Raw genomic sequence first — 22,678 nt, forward strand, 5'->3', positions numbered from 1 at the left:
TGTAGGATTGTATTTAATGAACAGCGGGCTAGCAGTGCCTCAAATGAATAAAAGTGAATAAAACAAAAGAAAGAATGGCAACTTCCCAGGTGTGGTTCCACAGTTCTTACTAGAGCGTCAACACCAAATCCATAATGGATCTTGCCCTAATCCCCTTTTCTCCACCTCCCAGCAGCCACTGGTGCCTTCTGCCTCGCTCTGTAGCAGCTATTACTAGCTATTACATCGCCCAGGACCAGCTTGAGGGCCGCAGCAAGATGGTGCCTTCACCTGGTGGTATATCGCAGGTGGGGCTTGCCTGAACCTGACTCCCTCCAGTGCCCGGCGCATGGAGGGTGCAGCAAGATGCATCGCCCTGCAAGGCACCGGGGTGAAACGCTGCCACTCTCACCAAGGGAGCTGAGGCAGTTTCACCCCAACGCCTCACGGGGCTGGGGCCAATGCAGCTTGTTCCTCCCTCCACTTTTTGACATTCTGATGTATCACTGTACTGTCATAGGTAAAGGTAAAGGGACACCTGACCATTTGGTCCAGTCGTGACGGACTCTGGGGTTGCAGAGCTCATCTCGCTTTATTGGCCGAGGGAGCCGGCATACAGCTTCCGGGTCATGTGGCCAGCATGACTAAGCCGCTTCTGGCAAACCAGAGCAGCGCACGGAAACGCCATTTACCGTCCCGCTGGAGCGGTTCCTATTTATCTACTTGCGCTTTGATGTGCTTTTGAACTGCTAGGTTGGCAGGAGCTGGGACCAAGCAACAGGAGCTCACCCCGTTGCGGGGATTTGAACCACCGACCTTCGGATCGGCAGGTCCTAGGCTCTGTGGTTTAACCCACAGTGCCACCCGTGTCCCTCTGTACAGTCATACCTCAGGATAAATACGCTTCAGGATAAGTATTTTTGGGTTGCGCTCTGCGGAGACCCAGAAGTAATGGAGCGCGTTACTTCCGGGTTTTGCCTCTCGTGCATGCGCAGACGGTCAAAATGATGTCATGTGCGGAAGCAGCAAAACGCTACCTGCGCATACGCAGACGCGCTGTCGCATCTTACATTCTGTTCAGGATGCGAACAGGGCTCCGAAACGGATCCCGTTTGCACCCCGAGGTACCACTGTATCATGATGTTTGGTATCACGGTGTTGAAAAGCTTGACATCGCCCAGTCCTAGTGTCCATAACACCTTTTACTTAGGTTTTTCTTGGGAGACCATCCAAGTTATATATCTGATTAATTCTTGATGGTTCTTTAGCTACCTTGCCAAGTTTGTTAAAAAAGGGGGGGAAAAGAAAGGCAGTAAACCCTGAAATAAAGTTCCTGTTTATAATCCTGGAAATTAAGATTAGGGCACTCATTTCCTCATCCCGCCATTTTCATGAATACTTTGAGCCTTGCCGTTCTGTATGCTGTGCTTTATTTTTCGCCCCCTGCTCCCTTGCTGTGTCTCAGTAAACCTTGGGCAATGTGAACTAATTTAATTTTAATAATTATGTCCTGGTGCATCTGCTGATTTACTGAGCATTGCTCTTAGTCATCATGTGATTTCTGAGAATAAGAAGCGTCAAGCAGCCTGGCAACATATTATTTTGATCAAGCAGGCTGAGGCATAACACACAATCAACTAGGAGGATACTGGAAATGTACTGTAGCATCAGAAGGCCTCTCGACTTTAAATTCTGATGTGTGGCTTACATTATATTGGTATGCTTGATTGCCAGGCATATGTCCTGTCAGCAGTACATTTCTTAATAGGAATGAATCAATTTTAAATATTACATGTCATATGCACCTATTCATTTATAATGATAGAAACTTGACCAGCAAGGTCAGAACGCTATGGAAAAGCCTTTTTATCACTCTCTTGTGTTGCCGGTGGTATTCTGCCTTCACTCTTCCTTTTATAATGAATCTGTTAGAGATACAAATGCTAATGTGGAAAAAGGGAGGCGAACAGAAAAAAGCAGCTTGGAATTTTGTTTCTGCCTATACGTTTAATATGTGCACAATCCCAAGGACACTTTGAAATGTTTCATCTTGAATCTTGTGCGAGAAGAATTCTGTGTGCTTAATTCCTTCACACACACTCGCAGCAAAGAAGGTTAGGGGAAGGGATTAAGGGCCACATACTATAAATTAATTATTCTACTTAAACTTTTTTTGTTTTTCCTTTTTAAGAAAAGCAGTTTAAGAGCCAAAGAATTCCAAGTCTGTTTCAGGACCTTGGTGTGTTGGGGTGACAGTCTTCCTGATAAGAACCCTCTACCGTGGGTGTGAATGACATATTTGAAAGGGGGGGGCATTTTCATTGGGACCATGGTGCAGAGTTAAAGGGTTAACCCGTGCACCATAGTCACAATCTGGTTTTGGCTCCCCTCCGTGTTTAAACATTAAACATTTAAAGATCTGCAAATATGACGATGCATTTAGCGTATCATCCAATTAGCCTCTAGTTGGAAACCACAGTTTTGACCTGTACTGAGATTCTGGTGGCTCAGACATCTGTCCTGGAAACAGAAGCTGACAGGTTCATAAGCTTTGGGGGTGGAATGGGGAGAAAGATAATGGGCCAGAGTGGGAGGAAGTTGGCGCCTTCTCTTCTTCTTGCATTGTGCAATGGAGCTGCTTTCTACAGAAAGTCCCACAGTACGGATATTTTTCTCTCAGGATAACATTGCAGTTTTATTTCACCTACCTGGAATCAACAAGCACCCTCAACCTGCAAGTCCTCAGCTTTTGCAGACCAATCTGTACAGGCATTTGGAGACCTGCATTTTAATTTTACACCATAGATTTTGTACAGTGGTAGTTTTGCTGCTGTGACCTGCCCTTAGGTCAGGCTGTGACCCCAAAGCAGAAAACCAGTGCCTGCTATGCCATGTCTTTGGTGTGATACCTGAAGGCTACTGGCATCCTTTTCTGGAATTGGGTCCTGTGTTACTTCCTAAGCTAGCCAGGCAATCGACCTGCATGAGCAATAATTGTTCTGCAGGATTGCTCTTCAATACGGAGGCTGAGACTGCTACCCTTATATTTGTCTGGAAAGTCTAAACTCTGAGATGGGGAAAAAAAGAACCTTCTGGTATAGGAATCTTCTTATCCTCTCAGTGGGGAAGATAGGAAGAGGGCCAAATCAGTTGGACAAAATGGCCGCTTTGTGAAATGTGTCTCCATATTCTTGCACCCAGTGCAAGTGAATGTCAATGTCCCACTGTTGTAACCTGATTGTAAAAGCCTGGGTTTTCACCTGCACTTACTGGCATTTCTAAAGTAGTGATTGTGAGAGTCCTAATAGTTTGGGAATTTTAAAATATCGACCAGCCTTACATAAAAAAACCACAATACTGGACTGTACAGATTCTGCTAAAAAACAACAACACCCTATCACCCTGCTTTCCCACAAATGCAGGCCTTTAAAAGCATGAGCCTGCATTACAAAAGTGCTTCCCATGTTGTCTTTTCTTAATAAAACTCATTCGATTCACTATTTTTTCCCTTTGCGAAGTACACTTGCCTTGTACTTTTTCAATTATTCAGCTAAGAGCAAGAGAAAGCAAACTGATCAAGGGAATGCAGACTGACTCTGTGGCAATAGGTGGACCTCACACAGAGCGAGGCTGTTTGTGCGAAACAGTAAGAAAGCTTCTGGAACGAAGTAAAAACACTCCACAGTGTATACTGACCATGCATGGGGTTTTTTGTTGCTGTTTTGAATGGCCAGTCTGTCAATGGGCACATGATACAAATGAGCACCTGAGACTCTTAATCTTGGGGTCATGGGTTCGAGGGCCACATTGGGCAAAAGATTCCTGCATTGCGGGGGGTTGAACAAGATGACCTTCACGGTCCTGTCCAAATCTACAATTCTATAATTCTGTGATACAAATGAGCACCAGCTCATCTTGCAGGACAGCTCCTACTACCACCCAGGCCTGTGGTTATTTTCAAGCTTGCTATTCACCATTTACTGTTACGGAGACGAGTGTGTTCAAATTTGGTTCTTCTTCTTGAATTGTTAATATGTTCTACAGGGGTATTATTTCTTGATGATCTCTACCATATTCTTAAAAGCCAGGCATCGTGGTTGAGTACACTGTATGAAATTGCACTTTGATAGAGGTTATTCTACTAATAATTTTGTAAACCTTTGAGAGCCTGAGGGGAAACCATTCTTTTTAAAATTATTATCATTTATTGAACGTATGATTTTAAAAATTAATATACTGCCCTTCATCCAAGGATCACAGGGTGGCTTGCAGTTACTGTTGTGAGGTATGTATATTAAAAATAAATGCTTTAATGTTATGTGATGACCAAAGTATGTTTAAAAAAAATGGCCAAGAGGACTTCAGAAAGAAAACGTTGCAGTGTTGTTGCTTTTATATATAAGTGGTATAATGTTTTGTTTTTGTTAGGTTAGAAGAGTACCAGGTTCCAGTGGCCACCTCCACAAGACAGAAGATGGAGATTGGGAATGGAGCGATGATGAAATGGATGAGAAGAGTGAAGAAGGCAAAGCTGCATTTTCCCAAGAAAAGGTGACTTTTGGAAACTGCCCACTGTTACACACTTACGTGGAACTTGGACCTTTTGCTCGTCTTCTGAGGCCCTTCTCCATGTGTCCTCTCCAAGGGATTGTGGAAAGGGTGATGACATGAGAATGGGCCTTCTCAGTGGTGGTTCTTGTTCTATGCAATGCTCTCCCAAAGGAGACACACCTGATGCCATCACTATCTGATTTTATATGCGATCCAAAAATATTTTTATTCACCCAGGCCTTTGGACTTTAATATCTCCTGCATATCTTTTAGTGAGTTTGGGTTGAGTTGGCTCTGTTCTTCTATATATATTATTAGTGAACATTTTAAGTTATTTTTTTCTCCTGTTTTTATTCATTTTTAATGCTTGTTTCTGTGAGTTGCTTTGGGTTCACCTTTCTGGAAAAAAGACCAATAAATACACATATAAATAATTATTATTTTGGCACTTAAAAGCATGCAACAAGTAACTCTGGATGCTTCTCTTCTAGTCCCGAAGAGTAAAAGAGGAGGAGGATGCTGAGGTAAATAACTGTGCTCTTATCTCTTATGTTTTGAATAGGTGAATGGTCCTTTTTATATTTTTGTCTGTGATCACGCTAGGCATTGTTGGCATCTTAAAATATGAAGCTTTAGGCTTGTATTGTCCTCAGAATAGATAATATATGGGTGAGGTGTAGATTTCAGCTAAAAACCGTCAGCATTTATTAAACTATTTTGAAAAGGCACCACAGCAGATAAAGAATTTGGAGCATAATCTCACGCTCTAACCAACTGAGCTATCCACATAATTATACACCTCTAGAGCTTTTGCGGTTGCATTTTAAAGAAGGTTTTACTTACTTAAATTCCGCATGTCGCCAAAGTGGTTTGCAATCTGTCCAATTAAAACCTATCGACTCAATACAAAGCCCTTAAAAAAAAAAGTCGCTCGGTTCTAAGTAAAGGAGCAAGGGAGACCAAGTGCCTACCTAAAACGATAGATTTTATTTGCCACTGGTACCTGAAATGCACTGTGTCAAAGGAATTCCACACAACTAGCGTAGCTGCAAAAAGGAGTAGGTGGAAAACAGTACAGAAGTTTAAGACTATAAGGAACTCTCCTCATAGTCTTAAGGAACCCAGAATAGTTTAGGTCCATCTAAGTGAGTCTCTTTTTCTAGCAATGGTCAACGAGATGCTACTGTTGTTGTTGCTCAGCAACTAATACTTAGAGCTTGACTGCCTCTGAACCTGTAGGATGCATCAAGCTATGATGAGTAACTAGACTTCTTCCAGGAATCTGTCTTAATTCTCTTTAAAAGCTGCCTGGGCTGGTGTCCACCACCTCTTGTGGCGAGTTTGTTGTGTGAAGTACTTTGCTTTTGTCTGTTCTGATTAGTCTGTTGGTTCCATTGGACGACCCCAAGTTCAAGCAGTGGTGTGAAATTCCATGCAGGTGCTTAGGTTATAGTAATTGCAGACAGTGTTGTCCTTCCATTCACAGCAGGCTCTTTGATCCAGCAGAAGCTTCCATGAGTAGAGCAGGAAAGGAGGGAATGTGCACTGATTTCCTCCCTCCTGCTGTGTCTCTCCCAAATCTGCCCCACAACAGTTTGAGAGGTGGCACAGAGGTCTGGAGCTGCAGGAGAAAGGGAGAATTTGAGATTCACTTCCCTCTCTGTTCTTCTTATAGAAGCCTCTGCTGTTGCGTTGAGCCTTCTTTGAATGGGAGGGGACATGTTCTCTGTTTTTTTTTAATTCTTCCGTGAACTTGTGCAATGTTGGGATATGAAAACAAGCAAATGAAATTCACCGTGCTTTCTTTTAAACAGATTTCCATGAATTCCAGCAATATCCCCGATCAAATACAGAATCTATCTATTAAAGGTTCTGAGGTACGACCACTATTAACATTACTTACGGTTTGGGTTGATGGGGTGGATTGTATGAGGTGTTTTGCACAATCAAACTAGCATGGGGTGTACGAGAGAGCACTGAGTAAGCAGCCTAAGGCTGGGTTTGGCATTCGGTGAAGTGGTTTCATGATAGCTCTCCACAACGCCAGTTTTCAACTTGCTACAGGTTTACTGTGCTACCAACTAGATTAGAAGTTATGCCATAACACATATTTTTTACCATGCGCCACAGTGATCGGTCCACATACTAACTGTGCAAAGTTAGCTGAATGTATTGGCCTTAAGCAAAATGGGCATTTGTGGTGAGAGGAGTTGAAATTGTGCCCCTGTCCAGAGTCTTCCTTCCTTCCTCTCCCTGTTCTCAGTTAGCCACAGTGATTCTTCGTTTAGAGGCCCTTGACCTCATATTTGGGATGCGGGTCCCGCTGTGGGTTAAACCACAGAGCCTAGGACTTGCCGATCAGAAGGTCGGCGGTTCGAATCCCCTTGACAGGGTGAGCTCCCGTTGATCGGTCCTTGCTCCTGCCAACCTAGCAGTTCGAAAGCATGTCAAAATGCAAGTAGATAAATAGGTACCGCTCTGGCGGGAAGGTAAATGGCGTTTCCGTGCACTGCTCTGGTTCACCAGAAGCAGCTTAGCTACATGACCCAGAAGCTGTACACCGGCTCCCTTGGCCAATAAAGCGAGATGAGCGCCACAACCCCAGAGTCAGTCACGACTGGACCTAATGGTCAGGGGTCCCTTTACCTTTACCTAACCTCATATTTTATGTGTTGGACATATAAACAAAATGCACATTACCTGGTTTCTTACTAAATTCAATTCTACGTTAAACCAGGGGGTGGCATAGTTAATACAATGGTGTTAAGCTTTGCCTTCTTAAGTCCAGGTTTGCAGTTTATTGCATTAATCTGGGAAATAGATTTAAGGTGAGTGCTCTGTTATTGTCTTGTATCAGTTTTAAAGTTTGTTTTTGTAAGGTTGATTGTTTCTTTAGGAAGAATAAGTGTGTACTACTTTCTCTTTCCCTCTCTCTCTTTGGAACTTAGACTCGGCCTGCTGTTAGTAATGAATTTGGTGAAGTTCCATGTGCTGTGAATCTTGTTTTAAGACTAAGGTAAGAACTTTCATCTATTTGCCTTCATAGACTTGGTGGGGTGGGGGGCCAGTGTTGTTAACTTTAATAACATTAGCAGAAACTAAGTGTTCACATAATCCTTTCTCAGTATGACCAATATGAATGGCATTCCCATGACTAATTGCTCTCTTTTAATTGCTTACTAAAAGAGAAGGGGTGGGGGTGGGGAGAGAAATAACTGAATATGACTGTAGCTCCAGGCTAAGGGTACCCTTCATTAAGTATTTTCTCTCCCCCCCCCCCCCCGCCTGCCTTTTTCATTCCATTGCAGGATCACAGTGAGAGATTTTTAATGAGTTTCTTTCACACTTCAGCAGTCAACCTCTGACGGAAATAAACCATGGCTGTATTACAACTCGCCTGCTCAGAACATTTTTACTGGGCAGGTTTGATCTGCAGCTGCAGGGAAAAAATGACTGATATATTTTCAAAGAACATTTAGCCTTTTAGGAAATGATACAAATATGGTGTCAGGCTTTATAGTTTTTTTGGCAGTAGACAAAAGTTGATTTCCATTTTAAGAAAATGAGTCTGTAGTCTATTAATTGCTTCTTAACGAGCAAGTTTTTCAGAGGCCTAATTAATTTCCACAAAACTAGCTTAACATGCTTTTCATGTAGACCTAACCTAGTTTTTCTCTTTAGCTAACCTAAAATAACTTTGGAAACTGAAACTTCTTTCGTGTTGATCTACGTCTTAGTCCTTCTTTCAATGGAAGGAAGTGGTTATTTCTAATGTACTGTGGGAAGATTGAGTACTGGTCTCTTAGCTGTAGCAATGAGATTAATCAATGATACAGAAGAGCTCACTAGCACCCATCCTCTTTGCATGTCCAAAGATCTTTCCTCTAGTTTCTCATGTGATGTGGCCCTCTGCAAGTTTTCTGGAACAGCCCAGTGGGTGGTTGCCAAGATAAGGACTTCTTTTGCATTTCCCATGTACTCTGTGAAGGAAGGTATTTGACATGTATTTTGACATGTATGACATGAACTCCTCATTTTGTCAATAATGCAAAAAAAGGGGGAAAAGAGAATTTAAAAATGGAAGCAAAAGTCACTTGGGCTTTCTCTTCCTAGTCAACCTTGCGCTCCCACGCCCTGGGAGATAGGGAAAATGCTGCAAGTTCATGTGCTCACTTCCTCCTGACCTAAATTATCTTCCCCTTGATCTCAACAGGTCATCACATTTTGAAACTTCTCCTGTAGTGTGCCTATCCTGGTGTCTTGATGAAAAAACTTCCATTAGACATTCTAATTATGCACCATAAATGTAGGGCAGAATCCATTGTAGCTCTATGTCTCTTCTTTGTCAGTGGAAGATTTTCTCCTTGCTCAATGGAATATTGCCCTTGTTTTGTCCCCTCCTGTGTCCCCTGAAACATTTTCTCAGGGTTCCCTTAGCTCTTTGGAGCAAATTTGAGGAGGTTGTGGCAGGAGGAGAGGGGGAGGAAGTCCCATTGTGCAAGTGAAAATCCTTGTGCTGATGGGACACAGTAGTATACGTTATACAAAATGTACTCCTCTTGATTATAAAACAAAAATACCCTTTAAGCAGTTCTGTGTATGCTTACCTGGGAGTAGGAACCATTAGATATAGAGGAACTTGATTCTGAGTAACCCTGCCTAAGATAGCTTTGTTAGTCTCTTTATTTACTCTTTTCCTCTGCCTCCATAGCAATAGTATTTTAGCAGTGCTCGAAAGAGATTTAATTTTATTGTAACTCCTTTTGTGACTATTACAGATTGTGAGACTCTGTAGAACTCTGTGTGCATTCATCTTGTAGAAGGAAAGGGCAGGCAATATTTCTATTCCTGCCAAATTTACAACGGCAGTCCAAGATAAGGAGTTTTATTTTTGCTATTTCACATGTTAATGGAAAGTGCTATGGCCAGTGTAGGAATGGCACAACTTGTTTTTGCTATTCATAGATGGGGGTTTGGTGGGATTTTTTTCCTCCTCGTCTTTTTTAAAGCCTTTGTCGTAAAACTATTTGCCATTAACAAAAGCTGTGAGAGCACAATAAGCTATAACCATTCTATAAATTGTATTCAGTCTATCTGTTGCTTTCATCAGCCCTTTCTGCATGGAGAAAAGCGCTTATATTTTGTACCCTCACAAGCCCAATCTCTTGGTTTTATACGGTTTGCTTTGTAATGCGCTGCATTGAGTTGGTATTAACATGAGTTCAAGCAGCTAAAATCTAGGGTTTTTGGCTTTACCCATCTCGACTACTTTCCTCCTGAGAAATTTTGTGCCACCACCTGCTGAGCTGATAGTTAAATCAAGTCGTTGATGTGACCTGAAAAGCACATTGAAGAATTTCCACTAAGAGCTGGCTGTAGTCTGATGAGTTTTTGCCAAGGAGTAATCGAACCATTACATGTTAAACACATTCTCCTGGGAATTCCTATGCTTTTGGGATCGATCTTCACACGTACACACAAGGGCGAAGGGTGGAGAAGTGTCTTGGTGATCAAATCCCATTTTGGCTTCCCTTTTTTTTAAACTGCTTTAAATTCTTTAATGACTAAATCTTTTCTTAAAAGCATTAGTTTGCCTTTTAAGAGCGGCAAACTTTTCTAAAGCCATTTCCTAGGCTCGTCACGAAGCAGTTCAGTATTAGTAATGCTTCTCTTACATCTGTTATTGCTGCAAAAATTGTAGGGGTTTCGTTGAATTCATGCTGGGTGCTGCGGAAAGGAAACGCTAGCAGAATTAGTGCTGTTCCACTGCAAATGGTATCCCTGTACCCCGATCGCACCCATAAAGCTTACACTTTGTGGTTTTCAAGTATACATGAGAAGCAGTGCTCCTGAGCACAATCCCAGCCACACTCTCTACTTGCACTCCATGTAATGTGTAAGGAGTCCTGTTGTGAAATGCAGAAACACTCTCTCCTCTGCCCTGGCTTGTGGCCATGGACTAACAATTTGATAAATGAATTATTCTGATGTTTGGCAAAAGGCACAGATTTTAAACCGTCTATGGGCCTGGTGTGCCCTTAAAGCTGTTATGTTGACCATTTCTCCATATAGAGGTTCACATCCTGCTACCAAAGAAACACTAGTAGCTAGAGAAAATTGAATTGCGGCCGCTATACTTCTGGGTTTAGATGTGACTTAGTGCTGCACAGCATACAGTAATTAATTGAAACACTTTACAATCTTCAAGGGCTAGTATGTCTGTTAATGGGGGGAAATATCTTCTCTTCTTGGGATCCAGGAATATTTCTAAAATATTTGATCTCCAGCTTTAATTGCTTGACTTGCCTATACTTTGTTTCTTGGCATTTTGTGAAAAAAATGTAATATATATATTGTGCCAGAGGTGGTGGTTCCCTGGACGGGACTATGGAGTTGCAGCACTCACCTCACTTTTCAGGCTGAGGGAGCCAGAATTTGTCCACAGACAGCTTTCCGGGTCATGTGGCCAGCATGACTAAACCGCTTCTGGCGCAACAGAACTGTGATGGAAGCCAGAACACACGGAAATGCTGTTGACCTTCCTGCCACAGTGGTACCTATTTATCCACTTGCACTGGTATGCTTTTGAACTTGCTAGGTTGGCAGAAGCTTGGATAAAGCAACAGGACCTCACCCTGTCATGAGGATTCGAACTGCTGACCTTCTGATTGGCAAGTCCAAGAGGCTCAATGGTTTAGACCACAGTGCCACCTATGTCCCTTTTAACACAGAGGAGGACTCTGTGCCAAGAGCTGGTACAATGCATTTTACTATTTTTCAAAGCATTTTAAAATTCTAGGCTTGTTTGGTATTTTCACAGATGCAGAACACTCCAGCTAGAATATAGTGATTGTTTTGGCTGTAGGAACTAAGACAGCTATTCCTAGAGTACAGTTGACAAGTTCCAAGGTTACTTTTTAATGGCTTTAATTATCCCCCAAGTATCTGGTGTAATCTGAGTTGGACTTATTTACATAAAATGAATATAATCCAGATCCATGCATACATTATCTTATTTATATACTGCCTTTTTAACTATGAAAATAGTTAAGAGATAAGAGATCTGTGAACAGATCTTTGAGGGGCCAAAACTGTGTGTTTCAACAGAGTCTGAATTGCTGCCCAAAATAACATCTCTATTCTCCCTGTTGTTTCACTTACCTGTGACACTATTGCATTCCCTTGTCCCCATTACTGGTCATTGACCATAATGAAGAGATGGAATTGAACAGCATTTTCCCCAAGGTTTTAAACTGATCTAATAGCTTGGCTTTTTCCAAAGCCGTTTACCGTGGTTTTCCAGTTTGAATAAACTTGGAAAATATGGTTAATTCAACTATGATTTTATTGCTTGGTGCATGAACCACATGTGTGTACAGTCAAAAGACTCATTCATATCTCAGATAGTAATGGTGATTCTAAGATATGATCCTCTGAACTCTGCCCCTGAGATGCAGTTATTGGCAGTAACTGAAACGACATTTATGATGAAACTTCAGCATAACATTCCTGTTGAAATTTGCACCATAAATGTACACTGCTTCTTTACAGCTTAATCGAAATGGTCAAAATGCAAACTTTAGAAAGTTAATTCTAATGCAAAGTTATTTTCAGTTCACTTTGATTTTACTTCTACAAAGACTTTCCCTCCACCTTGCGTTTAGGTGTATTGCATCATTTTTATCAAGGTTTCCCTGAACAGTAGAACTTAAATCAAACCATGATAACATATCTTATAGTAAAATTGACTTTGTGACACTCTATCAGTAAATCACCATCCAGAGAGACAGTGAACTCATTATAGTAGCCTTGAAATAGAAGTTGAGAGAACTGTAAAAGATTAATTTTGCATTTTCCCATCTTCCGTTCTTGGGAGCAAAACTTTTTTGAGCATCCGAGGCTTAATATAGTAGCCTGCCCCCACAAGCATTACCCAATAATGAGGGCCGTGCTTAACTTTTGTCAGTTATTTCCAGAGTGAAAAGAAGTAAAGTAAATGCAATTATAAAAGAGGTTTAGGGAAAAAACTGAAAGAGGAGCTGGGGCTCACAAGAGCAGTAATTTGTAGCCAAATTACTGTTCCTTCCCCACCGCCGCCCCTCAGAAGTGCTGTGTGTGTATATAACAATACAGAAATTTTTGATAAAGTCAGAGTAGGGGATGCTAGAGGCAGATTGGCAGTGCGAGAGAGGGATGGGCGGGGAGGAAAGAAAGAGCCGAGCAGGAGGGATGGGTAATTGGAGCAGACTTCTTTCTACTGGAGTGTTCAGCCCGTTCTTCAGCTAGCTTGCTTCTAATTTAAGGCAGCTGTCAGATGAATGCTTTACTTTAAGGCTGGATTTTTTGTGTGGAGAGTTTTTTCCCTCAGTTGATTTTCTTACTCATGAGCTGAGGCTGGGGCCAGAGCCCCTGGGTGTTTCACATGCACATAACCATCTCGTTTCCATGATTGGAAAAATGGCTGCATTCCCATTTGACCCAAGTGCACATGCCCTAGGCATTACATACACACTTTGTGCATAGCTCCCACCCATGGGTACATGCAGAGAATGCCAAATAGCTTTCATTACTGATAAGGATTGCTCTCCTGCAGTGTGCAAATCCTGCCTTTCTTCCCTAATGGAACCCATTGGGTGGCATCCATCCTAGCACTCACAGTTGGCAGACTTGCCAACTCATCTGCCTTCAGACCAATTATGTTGGATTGTGGACAGACGGGTGCTCAATAGCCTTATTGTGAGAGGAATAAGGTTACTAAGTATGGAATATATTTTGACAGACAAGGAGGGAAGGGTCAGGATTTACTCTGTGGACAAAGGACACCCCAGTGCCAGGATATGCCGTGTGTGGAAGGGTGGGCAACCAAGGTTTGTCAGTAATCTTTTGGTGAAGGAAGTATCCATGTAAATATAGGGGAAGGAGGATTAGAATTGGGCAGGGGGGATAAAAATCAGTGATTAAAAAAAATCAAAAAAATCAGATTTTAAAAATTTTTAATTGGATTTTAAAAAAAATAAATTGGATTTTTAAAATAAAATGTTTTTGGAGGAAAAATCTTTCTAAAGATAGTTTTCTATTTAAGTTACATTATAGTCCAAAGGCTATTCATCAGGAAATAAGGTTTTAAGTTTTTCATGTGTGCTAAAACTCAGTCTTGTTTTTTTAAAAAATTATTTAACTACATTAGTTAATAAGCATGGATACATATGCTATAATGTTATTGTTTTGGTTAAACAAATTTTTATTAAGGAAATGATTATTTTTCTCCTTCCAATAAAGTACAGCAGAAAAGTTGTCCAAATATAAACAGTTAAGTTATTAAACCTAACAATAATTTCATAATTATCTATGTATTTCTAATAGGATAACAAAATCAGTAATTTTTGATAAAACTGTAAAAACTACTCTGAAAATTTATTATTCTAAAAATGAAATCTTCTTCTGGTTGCAGATATTAAGATTATACCAGCAAGAATGAGTATTTCTGTAAAAAGAAAAATTTAAATCAAGTCTTGCTGACTAGTGATTTAAATTTATTTGATTTAAATCATATCTACCCTGGAATTGGGCCGTTTATTCAGAGGCATGGTTTCAAATACCACCTGTGCTTGACATGTGTTTGACATCACCTCAGGAGATAAATTTATATGTTTAAAGTGGTATTATACCAAAGAATTCTGGGAGGTGTTGTTTGTTTAGGATGCAGAGACATGCTCAGTGGCCCCCATTCCCATCATGAAGCTACTCAGAGTGGTTTAGGAATCAATCTATCTTCCCAGCAATGGGCAGAAATCACAGCCTGTTCATAAAGATTGGTCTGGCCATTCCATAAGATTTATATTCTTTGCCCAAATTGAGAGGAAGACAGGATGTATTCCAATTTGTATGAAGTTCCTTGCTGTCAGAATTATTCCACAGATGCAGGCTGTACACACATAGGAGATGGAAAGTCCAATAGTTTTGAGCAACTGCAAATTGGGAGTTCTCATTTGAACCTCATTAGGGAGAAGGCAATGTCTTCTATCAAATTCTTCGCTTCTATTGAAGAGACATACAACATCACCAAGTAAAGCCACATCTTACAGCCCAAACAAGGTCTAATTCCTTAAAGGTTAGAATATGCCCATCATCTTCCCAGTGAGTCTCCAGATTCAATGCACATTAATGTTTTGTGGGTTTTCGTGTGCGAAGAAGCTCACTGGTTCAGGAGATGCAAGACTGCAATCTCTGGTTGAAACACTGGAAGCAAGTTGACTTCATAACTCCTATCAATGCTTGTGCCGATTGTTCTGAGGAATGCTGAATATTGACTTAGTTGTACCATCTTTGAACAGGCAAGCACCATGTGTGCCTGCACACATTTTCCAAGCAGAGTGATTTCAAATCTTGAAACATGGTCAAAGAGCCCTTGGAACAATGGCACTGATCTTCAACAGACTTTGGAAGGACTTGAGATAGTGGTGTGTTCTGATAGCTTTCATCATAACAGTCGCTGGTGTTGAGAATACTTAGGCAATGACTGTGCCAAATTGGGGTGACCGGATTTAAAATGACATTTTTGAAATTAGCAGAACTAAATGATATTGAAACCAGGCGTTATGGAATCTCAGCGCTGTTGAGCAAGCCAATAACTTGTACAGGCGATCTGCCACCTTCAGTCACAGAGGACAGCCATCATTTTAAGTGGATAATTTAGAGAAATTAAAGTCTGGATTTTTGTAAGAGCCTAATGATGATGAAGAATAAGAGTGAGATTATTTCAACCTTTGGTGTTCTACAAGAGCTTCTGCAAATTGGGAGAAATATGAAATGGTGGGAGGGGGCAGTGATTTTTGCTTCTCGCTGTTCCCCCCACTCACCTCCCAAAATCTCCAAAGGGTTGTGGAACTGGTAGTATGATAATACACATTTTGGTATAGGCCTTTAAAATTTTAGGTCACGATATCATAGTCTACTGGAACAAGATATTGGTTCAGGACTATATGCAAAAGCAGCCATGGTTTAGTGTTATGAGCTGCAGTGAACTCTTTCACCCCAAGCCCCACATCCCTTCTGAGAAGACTTTCAAGGGCCGCGTGCTCGTTGTGTGGGGGGTCAGCAACCAAAGTGGGTAGAGCAATCAATGTAAATTTCATCTTTGTGCAACAGGCTAGTTTTTACACAAACTCACAGAACCCTCCATTATCCAGGCAGGCAGGCAGGCAGGCAAGAAGTATTATCAGAGTTCATGTGCACATTTTAGCCAGGCAAAACCACTTGTGGGGTGAAACAGGGCCAATGAAGGATGTGGCCTGAGGAGAAGGGATGTACAGTGGTACCTCGGGTTAAGAACTTAATTCGTTCTGGAGGTCTGTTCTTAACCTGAAACTGTTCTTAACCTGAAGCACCACTTTAGCTAATGGGGCCTCCCGCTGCCGCTGCTGCATGATTTCTGTTCTCATCCTGAAGCAAAGTTCTTAACCCGAGGTAATATTTCTGGGTTAGCAGAGTCTGTAACCTGAAGCATATGCAACCTGAAGCATATGTAACCCGAGGTACCACTGTAGCCTGCATCATCAGAGAGTCAGATAGGGAGGCCTGGAGGTCCCCGTTTGGTCTCTTGGGCCTGAGGCTCTCCATCCCTGGTCTAGCCCATGGACATGTTTGCATTGCAAAGCCTGTCTTCTGGATTTGGGGTTTTATTTGTTTTATATACTACATGCTGGGTAGCTAGAATACATAGAAATATGCTTTAAGTTCCCATCAGATATTTTCATTAGCTGCTGCTTGGGGTGTGAGGGGAGCTTGCCTAATATGTGTAGCAGATAACACAGTGATTGTAAAGTAGCCATGTGGATTCATCCGCAATGTGTAGTAATGGTCTCAAATTCATCACAAAAGGCATGTTGTTAGAGAACACCACCAGTTCCCTGTTGCGTGGGGATTATAAAAGAATTTTCTTTTCCTTAGGTGTGCAATTGTAAAGGCTATTCCGTTCATCCTCCTAGGTCTAACTAGAGTTAAGTATAAAACTGTGTCTTCACATTAGCATTGCAGAGAGCTGTGTGCACAGGGAGGAATTTGCGTTGGGCCTGAGGTGTTGTGGCTCCAATTGTTGATGGGTTCAATCCCAGCGGTGATTCGTTTCCAGCTGAGTGAGAGTTAACGAGTAGAGATTCATGGCAACTGCAAGCATATCTTTACATTTAATTGGTGGTTCTGTCTGTTGAGATCATGCGATCTTTCCCCCAACTTATTTTACCCAGAGCTCTTGGATAATAAAAACACAAATTGTGAATGCTGCCTCCACATAGAAAGGTAGAATTAGCCCACTGGAGAAGTTTATTGGTTTGTGTACTGTTTGGTAGTGTTCAGCAGCTAGAGGCTATGTTGTTTTTGCATTTTACAGTACTTTCCTCTTGTAGAGAGGTCAGTGTTGTGAATGGCAAGCACAGCCATTGTGCTATACTGTTAGCTGAAACTCTCCCCTTTCCCCCTTTTTATGAGGAGCTGGGGAAGTGAAATGAAAGTACGCCACATCAGACATTAGCCCGGGTGCTTTTATTTCATGAAGACTCTATGCTAGACTACGGCACGTCTTAGGTTGGCGGCAAACAACATCCAAGAGAATTGGAGACAAACAGCATCTATGCTGCCTGATAGTTTCATCTGGTGTGCATGCTCATCCCTTTATGCAACATTTGTCTGCAGCCTTTAACAGGCTTTGAGGATTTTTGAAGCACTGCCACTACAAAATGCTGGAAATCTGCATGACTGGAGATGACAGTTGGAATAAGCTTGCACTTCGGTTGCGGGGTGAAATGTCTTCAGCCGTACAGTCTGATCTGCAGAGTGTTTGCCCAGATGTATGTCACACTGAGTTCAGCAAGACTTGCCATTTTAAAGTTTAGGATTGAGGCCATGTAGCACAATTCTATGCATGCTTTGCTCCGGGGCTTACTCCTGAGGTAGGTGTGCATAGGATTGCAGCCTTGGATTCCATACACTGTATGCAACCCAAGGCACGTATGTTTGCTCCAGATGCATAGTGTGGAATGTGGTTGGAACCAATATTTTTCTGGAAGGATAGAGTGGTAATTCCAGCCACTATCAGTCCCATGAAGTTTGTGTATAGGGAAAGATGCTCTGAACAGAGGAAGGACAGGCAGCCTGCAGAGTGCACAGGGTCAGGGTATGGAAGGAATTATGGAAGGAACAAGATAAAATGGAGGTTGGGAAAATGGACTGCCCTGTAAGAAATGTTACATTCTAAATCTTTATAACAAGGGAACCGAGTAAAAGTGCTGATGTACATGGGAGCCTGTCAGTTTGAAGTATGAATGCGAGTTCTAGGTATTTTTATGTGTGAGGACTCAGTCCATTTAAAAATGGGAATGAATGAGGCTGTCTATAAAAAGCGAAATGACCAAAAATCAGTAAGACTCTTGGTATTAAACTGGAATAAGGAATTATAATGCAGCGGTCTGGCAGCCAATATTTTACTATATAGATATGGAACTATGCAAGTAATTTCCTACTATATCCTTGTTGAGTGAATTATTTTAGAATGGGGCTCTTCTCTAAATAATGAATGATTAATATAAGCACTTTGCCCAAATAATTGTTATAGAACACTGCTATTCTTAAGGATGTATGGGTTTTATGTACCTTGGTTTAAATCCCATTTTTACACTCAATTTTATTCAGCTTTGTAGTGCCAGAGACATAGAAAAAGAAATATATTATTTGCTGCTCTTGCATTTCGAGTGGATTTTTAGAAGCTGGGAAGGAAAATCATGTTTGGAAAGACCAGGGAACACAATGGATCATTTATTAGGGTTTTCCTCGAGTTTTTCAAAGAATAATTGCACTATGTATTTAAGCTGCATTCAACCGGATCCAATGATACCTCTCATTGGAGGGGATTGCGAGCCAGCTTGTCTCACCTCTGAGGTCTCTTGCTGTCTGTGCAGGGGAATAAATACTGAACAGAATCCACCAGAGTAAAATCAGCCCACTCAGGCCTGTTCCACATGGTCAATTTCCACACAAAATCTGGCAATTGTGGACCTGCATGATGTGGACCTAGATACACTGAATTTTGGGTGAATTGCCTCTTCCACATCACACCCTCTGAATGTGGGTGTCCGGGGATGTTTGGGGCGGGCACGCTCCCTCACCTCTGATCCAGTCCACTAGAGATTTTCCTCCTAATTACAGGCACTCTCCTTTTTTAAAGTCATTGTTGTAAATGTCATTTATCCCATGATCAACCTGTCTCAAGTGATCAGATTAATACAAAAATGGGTGTGACTATGTTAAGTAATTTCAGTAAAAAAGTCAATATTGAGATTTAAGGCCATGGAAGGATTGTTGGGAAACAGAAGGATGGGGTTTATTGGAGATGGGTGTAGTTGCTGAAATGGATCTTGCACACACCATTGTGCCATGTAACCTTTTGGTGGAAACTTCTGCTGTTCCAGTAGGAGTGTGACTGGCTAAGCAATCGTCGTGCCAACAAGGCACTCAGTAGCATCTAGTCAAGATAGCTCTCTGCCATCCATTGCTCATTGGCTGTATTTGACTCCCTCATAGGGCCACACATTCACTGCCCTCCCTAATGCTTGTACCAACATGTTCTGTGCACTGAGCCCAAACTTGTCTGTCTTAAAATCTGCATTCGGCTTCATCTACCCTGAAAAGAGTCTTGACCACTCTGTTGTTTGCCCCTTTTAGTGGCCTTTATCACATCCTTTGCAAGCTGTACATGGCCCGTCTTCTTAGCCACAGTGCATTGATTAGTTTCTTAGCCACAGTTTCTTCAGTTAGTTTCTTAGCCATGGTGCATTGATTAGTGGTACCTCTTCTTGTCACTTCTTGTAACTGCTATCTCAAGGGGTACAAAAAAGAACGAAGAAGGAACTGAGATCCAGATGAAACAAACGTCTTTACAAAACAACTCCTCCTGGACACAGGGAGAGATCTGGAGATCTACAAACACTGCCATATCCTCATCCACCAATATTCTCCCCGGTTTTGAGAGAGTAGGGATGCCACAATTCCTCCTCAATTGGGTAGGTGGGTGTGGTGTTTTGTGTTAAAATAGTGTTTATGGGCCGTACCAGAGGGTCTCTGCTGTTGGACAAACAGTTTAGCTTTGGGGTTGTGCCAGACAGCGGAGAGCCTAGGAAGCAAGATCTCAAAACCCTGACTATGGGCCTTGGCAACTCCACCTTGCATATAGAATGCATGTAGAAACACAAAGGTCAGAGATTATTGTTTCCGGGTTTGCGAAAACAGAACTTTGGGGTACCACAGAGAGTATAAGTCAAGTGTTTGTGCAGGAGGTCCTAATTTCTCTGAAGCCGTAAGTTGCAAATTACAGTCAATAGTCTCTTCTCGGTGGACAGTACTGAGGGGCATTTTTAATTTTTTTATTTTTGCATTGCGGGATTGCACTTTGTGCTGTAAGACATTTAAATTTTTGTTTTTAACCTTGTCGCTTTTACCTGTGTGAATGATCAATTTCGTTTTTTTCAACAGCTGAGTACCTCTCCCCCTCTATTTTTTTTTAAAATCACATATAAATGGTTGATGCAATTTATTAAGGTAAATCGAACTCAGTACCTTTTTGGACAGCTCAGTAACTCACATTATACACCTGCATGTAGACTGCTGCACTTTCAGCATCCAAAGTCATATTTTCTTTTCTTTTTGCATATTGCATTGGCTCATACTAACAGTAGCTTTATATCTGTCTCTTAGATTATAAGGAGAGGTTCAAGAAGCCCATTTGCTTCTCTCTCCACCCCTAATATTCATAGGGACATCTGTGTGAGTCCAGATGCAAGTGAATAGATGGGGCTTTCAGCTAAAGCCCCCTCTCTCCAGCATCTTGTGAGCAGATCTGATACTTCCTGTGAGCTCTGAAAAGTTCCTACTTTCCACCCTTCAAAATAAAAGAAACCTTCTGTTTAATGGTCGGAGCTACTGAAGGCAGCAAATGAACTTTACCATTGCCTCTCACTAATCGAAACAGTTCTGCATGGTTGTTTGGCTGCATAATACTGCACTATGCAATATCCATTTGGTCTGACTAAAGAACGGGATAACAAGAAATTAATTCACCTTTTGAATCGCGCCTGCTATACTTAGCAGCTGGATACTTCTTTTGCTGCGCTCATTTTGCAAAAGTTGTATCTGTTGTCTTGCCAATCCATTTTTGTTGTTCTTGCGTGATCGTGTTTTTGTGACTGTGTGACATTTTCTTAATATGTGTTTAGCAAGTGATAATAGTTCTGAGTCATGGCTGAGCGTGCCTGGATGTTGGATTTAGTTTTCCCACAGCAAGACTTCATGGCCTGGTACACTGAAATATGAGTCTGCTTACAGTTTCCATGCTGAGGAACAGAAGAATAATGGACCGCAAAACACATTTCACTGCTATTAGCTTTTCAAGCAGATTGAGCTATTTGCCAGGAGAGGAAAAAAGTGCTCTACAGCAATTATGTTTGTATCTGGTCTTTGCCCACTTGCTGTTTCCAAAATGAGATGGCTGTCTTCTTTTTTCCTCTCCCTATGCCCCCACTTCTGTCCTCGGGCAAAGGAGATTGTTTTATTGACAAATGGGAAAGTGTCAATCAATATGAAAGTGGAAGTGCAGAATTAGCCGCATTATCAGAACATAAAGTTGTTTACGTTGTGTGTGGCACACATGTTAAACATGCTCTATCCTGCATGGGCAGATTGACACAGAACTCAGTGAAAATGTTAAAAGAAATGGTGGAATTAAATAGAAACATGTTAATGTTAACTACCTTCAGGCGTATTCTAGAAGGGATTGCCAGGATTAATATCTCCTTATGTTATATGCATTCTTACATACAAAGCTGTTACAAAATCCATGCGCTACCGAACTTTTTATGGTACTAGCAAAACACCTATCACTATGAATTGAGGAAAGAGGAGTGAAATTAGTCTCGTGCTGCTCTGGAGCTGTCTGTATGCACAATACCTTTTTCTGTTTTTTAGTGGAAGGTGAGGAGAGGAGGTTGTCTCTTAATGAAATGTGTCTTCAGGAGCAGGACTTCAGAAACACAGGAAGTTGCTGCCTTAATCCATCTACCTCAGTATTCTCTACACTTGACTGGCAGCAGTTCCCCAGGGGTTCAGGGAGTATGTCTCAGGTGTACCTGGACATGCCGTGGATTGAACTTTGACTTTTTTTACATGCAAAGCATGTGGTCTGCAGCTGAGCCATGGCCTTTTCAATCTTAACTGTGTGGCCTTTCTGCAATCTACGTACCCACAGGTGTGAGGGGCGGCCATAGTAAAGGACACCGTTGGGAAGTAGCTAAACCCGGTGATCCAACTTTTGCCCAGGTGAGCTGGTTTTCACTCCCCCACCCCCGAATCATCCTGCTGATTAGTTGAATTTTGCATATGTGATCTCAAGGCTGAAATCAAGTGATTTCTTGCAGCCCATTCCTGAATTTTTTTTTTTTAATTTATTTATTAAATTCCCCAACATTTCAAAAGGGCGTAGGACATCAATGAAATCAACCAAAGGTCTGCTTAAAAAGGAACGTTTTTGCCTGGTGCCTAAAGGTGTATAATGAAGGTGCCAGGCGAACTTCCCTGGGGGTGCATTCCACAAATGGGGAGCCACTGCAGAGAAGGCCCTTTCTCATGTTGCCACCCTCTGGACCCCACAGGGAGGAGGCACACAAAGAAGGGCCTCAGAAGATGATTTCAGGGTCCGGGTAGGTTTATATGGAAAGAGGTAGTCCTTGAGGTCTTGCGGTCCTGAACCGTTTAAGGCTTTGTAGGTCGAAACCAGCACTTTGAATTGGGCCCGGAAAGCAATAGTTAGCCAGTGCAGTCAGACCAGATCGGTGTAACCCTCTTCCTCCGGTAAGTGACCTGGCCACTGAATTCTGTACTAGCTGAAGTTTCCGAACTGTCTTCAGAGGCAGCCCTACGTATTAAGTTCCCTTTACGTAAGAAGGGCAGCATTTTTCAAAACAGATGTGCAGACTAATTTTTTGTTGAAAGCTCAGCTTATAAAACTGAAAGAGAAATATAACTTAACCTGCTGACTTTAGCGTGCTCTGCTGAGTGTTTGGGCAAGCGATAGCACTTCTCTCTTGAATTTGATTCCGTAATGCTT

General features: G+C 41.8%; 1 protein-coding gene across 8 annotated transcripts in view; it reads left to right on the forward strand.

Moving 5' to 3' along the window:
* Positions 1-22,678, forward strand: part of STK39 (serine/threonine kinase 39) — a 109,739-nt gene that overhangs the window by 68,922 nt on the left and 18,139 nt on the right. For all 8 annotated transcript variants that reach the window (XM_083577271.1, XM_083577266.1, XM_083577272.1 and 5 more), the window contains exons 11-14: positions 4,408-4,530; positions 5,022-5,054; positions 6,345-6,407; positions 7,479-7,546. In XM_083577271.1, the coding sequence (XP_083433397.1) occupies positions 4,408-4,530; positions 5,022-5,054; positions 6,345-6,407; positions 7,479-7,546 (287 nt within the window). The remainder of the gene's footprint in view (positions 1-4,407; positions 4,531-5,021; positions 5,055-6,344; positions 6,408-7,478; positions 7,547-22,678) is intronic.

The sequence above is a fragment of the Podarcis filfolensis genome, assembly GCF_964270895.1.
Source record: "Podarcis filfolensis genome assembly, chromosome: 1".
Taxonomy (NCBI): Eukaryota; Metazoa; Chordata; class Lepidosauria; order Squamata; family Lacertidae; genus Podarcis; species Podarcis filfolensis.